We start from the raw sequence: 12,084 nt of genomic DNA on the forward strand, positions 1-12,084 counted from the left end.
TCGTTAGCAAAGATTAACTATTTGTCCATCAGCCAAGTCATCAAGGCGACCTTGGAAAAACGACCAGTCAGGCACGCCTCACTTGGACAGGACATCGACTTCCAATAATCCCCCCCTCTCTATCTGATTCTCACTCTCTCTTTGTGTCTTCATCCTCCCTCGTCCTGACTTTTGACTAGACTTTTATCTCGTCCTTGTCTGTAAAATACATCCAAGTCAGATACTAACATGATGTGGAGTCAAAAAGTGATGATGCTTAATCCTGCGTTCGGAGAGAACTTGAGTAGATTTCTGTCTACATTAGCATTCAGGTGGCAATCCTTAATCTGTCTTTGTATTCAGGAGAGTATCTTCATTATTCAAATCTCTTGTATATAATTATTATGTTTGCATGGTTGAAAAACTAGAGGAAAACGAGACGAGAAAAAGAAAGAAGTAAAGTTTGAGATCTCTGAGCTTCCTTGATAGGTTCATCCTTAATAGTCTTGGACCTATCTTACATAGTATTGCAAATAGACTTGACTTGACTCTAAAGCAGTAAAATGTGATCTTGAGTTTAAAACAGCCTCTGATTGAAACTTGTAATGTAAAAAAAATTCTGGTTGCATGCTTTGCCGATGGCTTTGATGACTTTTTATTTAACCCCAAAATAATCAAAATGTGTCTAATTTTTCATAGTTTCCTGATAAATGAGCATTAATCATTGATCAACTGTGATATTTAAATGCGCAGTACTGGTATATGACGAATACTGTACAGCCTGAATATTATTGGTTCAGACCGACTCGGATTGATTGCAACGTCTGTCCGTGTTTATAAATTAGATCACAGTTACCTGCAAACCTTTGCTAATCTGTGTGAAAGTGACTGCAGTCGAATTGCAACAATTGTTGGAGACAGGTTGCTTGCCACAATGTGACCTGTGCAGTCGCCCTGTGATCCAAGGAGTTTGACGGTGTCCCCTGTTTTAGCTCCAGCTATACTTTGCGTTTTGCGGTTATTCGGAACATGCTACACTGCATGTTAGCATGCTAGCATTAGCTTTTTGCTCAGATATCGTTTTGTCGTGCGACACAACATATGGCACAAAAAATACAGCAGCTTACTTACACAAACTGTACAAAACCTGGCACTTGTGCTTAAGTACTTATACTCAAGTCATCCTGAAGTCATCTAATCCTCCCTGCATTGAAATGAATACAGAACTGCCAACATACCGCACACACAGACACACACACAACAACTTAGATATTCACTGCCCTTGCAGTCAATACAGACTCTGTAGTAAATCCTCCTGGAGGTATCAGTATTGGTTCACTGATCCATGACCCTCAGTGGAGGCGGCATTAATGACCAAACGTTGGAGAAACTTCAAAGAGCAACTGCAAGTCCCTCTCAAAGTCCCTCTATACACTCCATGTGGGCCAGTGTATATTTTAAAAGCAGAGGGTGTGCGTAGAGCGTTAATATGACGTGTTTCATCAGTAGATCTGATAATAGTCACTGTAGGTTTCTGCTCTTGTGCTAATTTCGTAAGTCGCAGGCAGAGGTGTGGCGCAAATACTAAACACTTAAAAGCATCCGAGTGACAGAACAACGCTGTACATATAAAGAGAGCGTTATTGAATGCTTTAAATAGATAAAGTTTAAAATTCAAATAGAAGTGTAGCTTTGGCTGTAGATCTCTCTGTGGGAGCAGAGCACAGTCAGTGTGGGGCAAGCTTGCCTGCATACAGAAGACACATCAGTCCTCTCTGTTTCACTGGGCCAGCTTTCCTTCTTCACTTTAGAAATAAGCTGCTTTAACTCTGTTTTCACTTGAATAAATGGAGGTTAGCATGATCAATAAGTGGAACTTTTTCAGATAATTTCACAATGTTTATGACCTTGTGGGAATTTTTCTTAATTGCATTCGCTCAGTTTCTAGATCATGAGCAGAGGGGTGTTACTGTGCTTTATCGAATGTGTAGTGTGATATTATATTTGCTATTATGAGACCTTGAGGTAATTTAGGCGTTTCCTTACATGACTTGTTTGCTTCTTCTCTGTCTCCTCTTAGAGGTTCTCATGTCTGCCATCTTTCCTCCTGCGTATCTCCTCACTGTGATTTGTTTTTCTTTTATTTCTCTCCATCCTTCACTCTGCCCTGTCTGTGGGAGTGTGTCACAGAGAGTTGTCATGTATGTCGGCTGCTGCTGTTCACACCACCTTAGCAGCAAAGCCTTCCCCAGGGAATCTAGCCAAGTGCGGTGATACAGGCTTAAACTCTGACTGATGGGCACTGAGGGTGGCATGTTGGCAGGAGGCAGTCTTATTGCACTTTTTATAGATGCATCCGTCTGCATGTGTTGTTTGTGTTTGCTTTTATGTCCATGTCTGAATATGTACAGCTGTTAAACTGATGAACAACAGTAGCACAAACCTTTGCTGCCCCCATATTGAAATCAGTGTTTTACTTGACCCCCCCTACAAGGCTATTTATGATCAAGTGTTTTTCTTGCTTCAGCAGTGCTTCAGGCTGGAACCTCGTCGTCATTAGGCTTTAATGTTAACCTAAGAATCATCAGCAGTCAGACTGTAAGAGCAGCGTTTAGCTCAGAGTAACCAAAGTGGACATTTTTGTCCTCGTGCGAGCGGTGAAACTGTGACCTACTGTGTGTGTCTGCATGTATTGATTTGCCTGTAAGCAACACTGACTCAGAGCCCTCCTCTTCTCTCTCCCACAGCTCTCCTTTACAAGCCGATTGACCGTGTTACCAGAAGCACCCTGGTTCTTCATGTGAGTACACAGCTTGCACTTGCATGGCTTTCAAGGATCAGCTGAATCTAAAGCTGTTCTGGCAGAAATGTCTTACTTCTAGTGTTTTAGGGTGGAGAAAAGACTGAGAACTGTGTCAAGATAAAAAAACAAAAAATAATAATTGGAGCAGGTTGCAAACACATCCCTGAGATTAAAAAGACGTGCAAGAATTAAGCCTAAAGCCTGCTTTTTGATGTTTATCGCTGAGTCCTCTCAGTCCAAATCAGCCTACCTCCTTGGAAGAGAAATAATGGTGTAGAAAGTGCCAGCGAAGCAAAGCCGAGATCTCTGGATGTGTCCAGTGTGGTCGCTGTAGTGTAATGCATGATCAGGTTTGCATGAAAGCTGACAGTAAGATGCTCTGTGCATCCAGCATGAGCATGTGTGTCATGTTCTTGTCACGTATGCAAACAAACAGAAGAAAATTGGTTGATGTTAATCTGGGAGGAAAGAAAAAACCGAGACACAAGATTGTTTTAGTGTTTGTAAGGAGTCTGTGTTTGTGCAGCGCAATGACGTTTTCGAAGAGAAGATGAAACTAAATCTGAATCTCTGCTCACAAAGGTCAGTTGCTTTGTGATAAATATATATTTTAGATGATTGAATGTACTTTCACAGGATTTGCTGAAACACACTCCAAAGGACCACCCGGACTTCCCCCTCCTGCAGGACGCTCTGCGGATTTCTCAGAACTTCCTCTCCTCCATCAATGAGGAGATTGACCCTCGCAGGACTGCTGTTACTACACCCAAGGGCGAGGTCTGTGTGTGTGTTCTTACAACACGCCTTGTCAAGTATAGAGAACTTATGTTCATATCTTTAGAACATTTGTCTTCACTTTTCCTCTCATATGAAATATTATTAGGTACTTTGAGAAAACTATAATAAATGGTTGCATTGCTTTAAAACTCCAAAAGGAACATTTAAGTTAAAAACAAAGACATGCACGTCTCTGTAAAGCAAACTGTAATATATATGTTAATTTAGTAAGTCAACTTATTAATCCACAATCTCAACGATGTTTCGATTCACAACAACAGTTAACACAGAGTTCTGTTACAGGCCCGTCAGCTGGTGAAGGATGGCTTCCTGGTGGAGGTGTCGGAAAGCTCCAGGAAGCTACGGCACGTCTTCCTCTTCACCGATCTGCTGCTCTGTGCCAAGATGAAAAAGACGGCTGTGGGGTGAGTCCACCTTCATCCTCTGACAGTGTGAAAAGCTGTGAGCGCGATTATCGTTAACGTCACCCCCCTATCCCCATTCCCATCTGAAAAATGCTAAAATGATGTGCGAAAGCCAGAAAGTGGAACGGGGACGGGGCGTGGATGGTGCGGCACAAGAGTCGCTTATTAATTTTTGGGGCAGAGAAAAATGCAGGGTGACACGGCTCTGTCACAGAGTTTTCTTTTGAAGCAGACTGTAGGTATATTCATTCGAGGCTTAAGGAGCTTTGGGCGGTGATGGCCTCTTTCTTTCATTTACTCCCTGTCACAGCAACGTACTTTCATTAAATCTTCAAATGTGCACAGATGTAGTGAAGGGAAATAATTCAAAATCACCCAGCCACTGATCTAAAGTTCCAAAACTCTGAGCGAGTCAGCTCAACAACTTCTAAATGATGAGACTCAGTCTGGATAAAACGTGTGCTATTTCAAAAATTTCCATTGACGAGCACAAGCCTCTAAATGGAGGGCGTCAGCGATGTTTTTACATATACATTTCACGGTGTCACTTCACTCTGTCCACCTTGCACAGTTTAGGATGTTAAGCTACGTTAAATAAGCTACTGTTTTATAAATTGATAGAAATGCCAGTGTTAACATAAACATTTATCTGCTTCATAACAATGCATTTTATTATTTAGCTCAAGGCTCATGAAGCCTGTTGAACTGGGTTCTGCCTCTTTAAATATCCACGCTTTTTCGTCCTCTCTGTGTTTCTGCCCGTGTGTCGTGCAGTTTTCCTTCCACATCAGCTATCAAACCCGGCGTGCAACAGAAAGGATCACTTCGGAAAGACGCACTCCCTCTCTGATTCCAGCTGTGGCTAACACGGTGGTGTTTGAAGCGTCGGTAACAAAGAGAAAGACTCGCAGGCATTTTTGTCTGTATTGTTTTGAGCAGTGCAGCAGAGTAGCAGATCTACACGCAGGACAGAGTTATGCTAAATGTATGAATAATAAAAACATTTTAAAAAAGAAGACAAAAGGTGTAAGTAGAAACTGAAGGTGTTGTGTTTCAGGGTGCAAGCTGAGCAGGCGTTAAAGTAAAGAGAGTTGACAGAAAAAGATCGCTCATGTTTGTGTTTGTGTGCGCTGCTGCGTGTCAATCTTTGACACATGTCAGTAGATCGAGGGTCACGCTTACAGCACCGACTCGCTTCCCCTTCGTCTGATTGGTGCCTGCTTTGGTTGACATTCACCGTTTCTCTGTGTCAATTGCAGCCGCCCCTCACTTGGAGGAACACATAGTGTTGCCATAACTACCAAACCTGTAAATGGGGCTATAATATGATCTGGGTTGTTATCTCAGTGTGCTGCCTACAGCCTACGCGCTCACACACAGAACAGAGCAACCATCCAGAAACTCAATCACCTTGACTTTAGTCACTGAGGAGCCCTAATCCCTGCCAAAAGCCGTGATTATCTGCACTCTATTATTTTTAGAATGAGTCAGATTTACGATTGCCCGCTGCACGTTCTGCACCTTGGATAATTCATCATTTCTTTATATATGCACCACCTTTGCTGTCTGGCATTAAAGAACCACATGATTTGATATGGTGATTTATTCATTTCCTTCTCAGTCAGGTATCAAACCTAGCTCCACCCCCTTTTCTTTGTGTTTCTCTAAGTCTGTGTCAGAGTCTGATTAGAACAGAAACAAATCGGTGGTCTGTAACATAAAAGGACTTCCCGAAAGACCCAAGAGCGCGTAAACAAGAAGGGCTTGATAATGGAGTGGGTGGGTGGGGCAGAAGATCAGGGGACCATAATCTGCAGCGGGAGGATGTAAAATTAATGTACTTCGTTAATGAAGAAATGACAAAGTCCTTCTGGTGGGAGCCGATTGCATCACTGCGAAAGCTTTGAGTGGGAACATGAGACTAAACACGGAGCAAGAGTCCTTTGTCGATATGGCTGAACAAATCTTTGAAGTTCCAGTTAAAGTGCACGCCTGAAAAAAACGAGTGCAGTAAATAAAGTAGATAAACTGTGTTTCGAGTAGCTGCTGCACTGAGATCAGTAAAATCTCATTTGTCATTTTACGCGTGTTCCCTGTTTTGCTCAAGGACATTTTAACATGCAGGCCAGAGAAGCCAGAGTATTGAACCACTCCCAGTCCACAGTGGCTCCACCTTTCAGGTGGTTGTAGTGGTGCGAGTGCAACATGCAGAAGAGAATATCACAGAAATGAGAACATTAAAACTGAGTTTGATTGCTTGATTTGATTGTTTAAATAAATGCATATAGTTGACAGTAAGTTTTATATGTAGGACGCTGGTAGTGTTAACACATGCTTGTTTAGTATGGATTCATTGTGACATCGAGCTGCTTAAACTAGCCGTCTGATGAAGGTATTATGTCGTCGATGAGTCGACTGTGCAGCACTCAGAAATGTTAATTAAAATCTCATTAGAGACGGTGCACATTAGTGTCCTCAGCCCCTGTGGAAATAATGTTGTGCATTCATCATTTTTATTAATGTGACTTTGAATGAGTGGGCTATAAAGAAATGAGGTCAAATGAGCACACGTTTGAATAGAGAAGTGTAACATTTGTTAGTGTGGCTTCAAATTGTAAACCGGTTTGCTTCGGTTTTGTGCGTCCATTCAGTTCAGTCATGATTGAAAAAGAGAAAAAAATATTTTTTTTTTTAAATATTTTGACTAATTCTGTTTCATTTCTTCCATCCTCCCATCCTCTCTCTGTCTCTCTGCAGTCGCCATCAGCAGTATGAGTGCAAGTGGTACATCCCTCTAGCGGACTTAACTTTCCAAACCCTGGACGACTCGGACGCTTGCCCGAGCATCCAGGTCCTGCCAGAGCACGAGATTGAGGAGATGAAGATCAAGATCTCGGTCTTAAAGAATGAGATACAGAAAGAGAAGGTAATCCTTTTTCCTGGCATTTGGAGCCCAATTCAATGTATTCGCGAGGCTTACAATGGCTTATTCGGCCATCTTGGGTTTAATTTTGAGATGATCCAGGATTAAAGAATAAAGAGGCAAATTCAGGGTTTGGAGCCCAGTTCTAGACAGCTTTAGAGTAAGAAAAGTTGCTGGTCCTGTTATGAATAACAGGAGCTTTTTGATGTTCATCTTTAAATTCTAACATATGCATAAAACAAATACATTTGAGGCCAAGAGCCACACAATTAGGAGAACTTGGTTATTTTAAAAGCAGCTTCTTTTAGTTTTAATCATCAGCTGGATTCTTTTTATTTAAGAAATAAAAATAAATAAGAAGTAAATCAGAAGTTCGGTGTCATATCAAAGCTTTGTGACCCTTTACTTCATTTTTTATTATGGCCTACGCAGACTTTACTAAATGAATTGTGACTATTGTGTGAGTGAATACAAGCAGCAAAACAAGTCCAAGTACGAATAATAAACATCCTGAAACTGAGGACAGCTGCCGTTTCCTTGAGTATGAGTGGCAAAAGTGCTGATCCAGATTTAAACTGTGACTTGTGTGTGCCACGGTATGAGTCTGTTTTGTTTAGCACATGCTGAAATGCTCAGTTGTCATTTTGAGGTTGAAATAAAAGATGTTACAAGTACACAGTAATCCACCCCCGCAGCCATAGCTGCGTTTAAAGGCTTCAGGAGCGCAGAGTTCCTGTTATTCCCCTCTCACGGCGTTAAAACTCGCCCACCCGGAGCACAGCGAGTGACCACGGCTGGTATGTGGAGTCGCAGGAGGCGAATGCCGGGAGAGATCGAGCTGATTGTATCCAGGCAGGCTCTGACTCACCGCTTCCTGGTGAGGGTTGGGGCTGTGTATGAATTTGTTTTCCTCCAATAACGTCAAGAAACTGCTGCATGAATTATATATAAAGACTCTCACAGTATGGGGCTTGCTTTAAGCAGCTTATAGACACTTTGCTGGAAAATATGAAAGATTTCAATAAGGCAACGCTGAGTAGTCCTCACTTTAAAGTTCAGTTTGTATGTGGTTAAAAATATAGACGATGGGTGGTTTGATTTTGTCATGACGTACAGAAGAGAAGCAAAAGAAATCCAACTCATTAATAATAGAAATTCTGGTGTTATTGAAAGATCTTCACTTGAACAGTTGATGAATTTTACGTAGCCACCTCCAACCAAACGCAACCAGACAGGGTTGGGTCTAAAACCTAAGAGGTCCTACAAGTGTGATCTCTGCAACCGCTTTGCAGATGTAACACAAACCACTAATCAGCTGCAGTTTAATCTTTCATGCCCCGCTTTTCATACAAAGAGGCGACAATAGAAACCTAACCAAAGACAGGTCACTAAATCTCTTGGTTTAAATGAGGAACTAGATTTTACTGCATATGTTTTTCTTCTCTGTGTGTTACTCTCTTGTTCTCTGTAACTGGTGCACTGCCTTATGATTATCATGCTCTGGTTAAATTTAAACTCGACAAACACTGAGGGACAAAAGGGCACCAGCTTCTGACGTCTTCATACGTTCACACCCTGTTTAGCCACTAAACTTGTTCAGATTTGCCAATCCGCGTTGTTAGGTAGCCAATACTGGAATATGACACTTTGGAGGTGGAAGTTTGGTGTTACGTCTCTGTGAAACTCCCCGACGGAGACTTGTCTGCGTTGGAGGCTTTTTGTTTTTGTAGGCTAAACATGACTGTGCTGTACAAATAAAGATGTTTTAACTGTCAGTCATGTTGTCATTAAAATAACTTGATGAGATCCATAAAGCTGACTGTACACTCAGTGTGACTGTCTTTTTTTCCATCATGTCAGGCGTCTGCTACATCTGCTTCATTCTGTTTCTTAATGGAAAAATTAAATTCTAGCTGAAGTAGCTCCAGAAATTTAGTCTCACAGTAAAACCCAATGTTCAAAGAAAATGGATACAAAAGGAAATCAGTCTTATAACTGAGGAAATTGCTGTAAAATCCTCGCACATTGAAATCTGAAATGCCAGAGATGATAAAGAAGAGTACCGACAACGCAACTGGAACCGCACTGAAGCTTTAACACAGGCTGGGTTACACAAGGAACCCAACATCAAGGGGAAGGGCTCTCAAAGTCAGATCATATCACCCCCCCAATCACCCACCCCCCACCTTGCACCTCGACCCTCATTTTGTAAGTCACACTGAATCTAAAAATATAAGCGTCTTCTGTATGTGTCAAGACCTGAGATGAGTCAGAGGAGAAGTACAAGTCTCACTGTCTCAATCAGGAAAAGATTGTGACTGTTTCGGATGCTGCACAGCAGTGCTCGGTGTTTTACTCTCTTTTACTTCAATGAGTACGTTTCAGCAATCAGCGAGATTCAAACAGTCTCTTTTCCTGTCCGTGTCCTTGTGCAGAAAGCACCGAAGGGTCAGAGCCGCGTGGAGCGTCTCAGGAAGAAGATGAACGAGCAGGAGTCCTGGTTGCTCCTGCACTCCCCCACCATCCCCTTTCGCATCCACAACAAACATGGAAAGGTATTCTGCCCATTCTTAATCTGTTACTGGCTCCATTTGTGTCACTGCACTGTGCAGGTTTCACCACTAGAGGGACACATTTTACTTTCAAAGAGTCTGCTGTTACAGATTTAAAGTTTGAATCCCCCAAAACAGCATCAGAGAATTTCCCATCATTCCGATTGATGTGTGCTAGTGAGGATTTTTTCCAGCTATTTTGGTTGTAATTGCTAAGTGTGTGTGTGTGTGTGTGTGTGTGTGTGTGTGTGTGTGTGTAGAGCTACCTGTTCCTGCTATCCTCTGACTACGAGAGGTCAGAGTGGAGGGAAAGCATTCAGAAACTCCAAAAGAAAGGTACGATTGTGTTCACTTTTCAAACACTGCTCCACAGAAACATAAAGGTTTGACCCCCACCTCCCTATATGATGTTTATGATATTTATTTCCTTTCTTTTTCTTCCAGACCTCCAGTCATGCGTGTTAAGTTCTGTAGAGCTCCAAGTATTGACCAGCTCTTGTTTCAAACTCCGAACAGTCCACAACATTCCTGTCACCGGCAACAAAGACGGTAAGAAACACGAGCAGGAACATTTTTGTCTCCCTCTCCCTCTTCCCTCTGCTTTGAATTTAACTTCACACAAAAGTGCCTGTTACACTCTGAGCACTAAAAAAACCACATAATAAGTTAGGGGGGCCTTGCAGGAGATAAATTTAGGCTACAATATGTTTCTCATCTAGCTCGGAGCAGTCAGTGCCGCGCAGTGTGTCGGTGGCGTGCTCGCAGCTTCTATATGTTTGTTTTTTCCTCCCGATCTCCTCATTGCAGCCACTCTCAGAGTCTTGGGGGTGGGGGGGTGGGGGTGACATTAAAGCCATCTGCTCCATCTACTCTGATCTGCTCAGATGGCAAGAGGGTCTCTCACACAAAGACAATACTCATGCACAGACACAGAGCTCTTACACTGAAAGGCACGCTGTCCTGATGTTTTTGTGTCGTGTTTCCTTTCTGTGCATTAGAATCTCTGTGTTTGATATCCAATAGATTTAAAGTCATTTTCAGATGGATTTTAGTTTTGTATTTTCAAAGTAGTCAGCAGAATGACAAGTGACACTTAAGTGGTAGCATATTTTTTGGTGTGCTTTACCCCACGCCCCCAAACGAGGTGTTTTATTTCAATGCAACTGAACTTTATGTCTGATTCTCTGTTTTTTTTATTTAACATTTAACACGGCATCAGGCTGTCAAAATAACAGATAAGTAAGTCAGACGTGACAGTACATAACACCACACATGGATACACAACATGACATACAGACAGATTACTGTTAAAAATGCATTTGCACCACTTGACATGGTTTTAATAAGAGAATTAACTCTGTTTGCTTTCCCTAAACAGGTTCTTCTCACTGCTTTGGTGGACTTTTCCTTACATGTTATCTTCCTGCTGCTTTCTGTGAGAGCTTACTGAGATTCCTGTGTTTTAAATCAGACTTCAACTCCTGCGTTGTCTTAGACTTTTGACCCGCTCCTCATTACGAAGCTAGAATAAACACACACACACACACACACACACACACACACACACACACACACACACACACACACACACACCTCCATCCTGACATGTGATGCAGGGAGCACAGCAGGGGTTTAAATGGAGACCAGCTGGTGGAGGAATGTCTCTCATACTTAAGAGGATGGATGACTTAAATACTCACTCTTTCATTTGACTCCATTGAATAATCATCAGTTATCACATATTAGTTCATGGTTTTCCATTGAGCATAATAGATAGAAAGGGCAGTCGGTCTGCTATGATGCTGAACCTATGAACCGACTCTCTGTGAAACTCCCCTGTTAGTTATATAAAACACACACGCACAGTTAACCCCGAGGGCTGACTGCTCTCCTCTCAGCTGCCAACAGTGGAGCTCACAGCGGTTCTGCTGCCCTCCACCCTGGTTTATTTACCAGGAAGCAGCCGGGCTTCACAGGCCTCAACCAAAGCAGGACTGTATCCTCTTCATGTTTCTGTCGGCGGTACAAAGAGGGGTGTATGGGCTGGCCAAAAAAAAAAAAAAAAAGAGATCCACCCACGATCTCTATTCGAAGGGCAGCTCAGTTTCGATGGCAGACGTCTGTGCACTGCTAATGTGTGGTCTGATGCCAATCTGACAAAAGGCTGTAATAACGGTTAATTTTCTTTCAGATCCTCCAATAGTTGTTTCCTCAGCCGTTTCCCTGATTTCGTTTTATTCTGTTTTTTTCTGAAGTCATGTGAAGTTTAATCTGTCTCTTCTCAAATGTTGATAACTGACTGCTGGAGGGAATGAGAACCAAAACACTCAAATGAATGATTAAAAACAATAAGAATGTAATCTCCAGTTCGGACCACCCAAGAAAGAATACAAAAACCCACTAGGGTTCCCACTAATCTGCCCCACTGAGCAATTTTAGTTTGAATGGATCTGGATGTGGCAACACACGCTTTAACAGTGAACTTTCAAACTTCACACATATTTGCATGGTTCATTTTACCTCGATGAATACCACTAATTCATGAGCCGACAGAGGGGAAAAGGTGCTCTAAATGGCCACGTGAGCTGACCCGCTTCCAGCGAAGGGAAAGAGACTCGTTCACAA

The 12,084-nt window shown here is 42.3% G+C and overlaps 1 protein-coding gene across 6 annotated transcripts in view; it reads left to right on the top strand.

The window, feature by feature from the left end:
• The window catches only part of abr (ABR activator of RhoGEF and GTPase), a 122,331-nt gene that overhangs the window by 68,407 nt on the left and 41,840 nt on the right, over window positions 1–12,084 (top strand). For all 6 annotated transcript variants that reach the window (XM_004557278.6, XM_076889023.1, XM_004557279.5 and 3 more), the window contains 7 exons: window positions 2,727–2,779; window positions 3,419–3,559; window positions 3,863–3,984; window positions 6,742–6,910; window positions 9,343–9,462; window positions 9,720–9,795; window positions 9,904–10,008. In XM_004557278.6, coding sequence (XP_004557335.1) covers window positions 2,727–2,779; window positions 3,419–3,559; window positions 3,863–3,984; window positions 6,742–6,910; window positions 9,343–9,462; window positions 9,720–9,795; window positions 9,904–10,008 — 786 coding nt within the window. The remainder of the gene's footprint in view (window positions 1–2,726; window positions 2,780–3,418; window positions 3,560–3,862; window positions 3,985–6,741; window positions 6,911–9,342; window positions 9,463–9,719; window positions 9,796–9,903; window positions 10,009–12,084) is intronic.

This window comes from Maylandia zebra, linkage group LG10 (genome assembly GCF_041146795.1).
Source record: "Maylandia zebra isolate NMK-2024a linkage group LG10, Mzebra_GT3a, whole genome shotgun sequence".
NCBI lineage: Eukaryota > Metazoa > Chordata > Actinopteri > Cichliformes > Cichlidae > Maylandia > Maylandia zebra.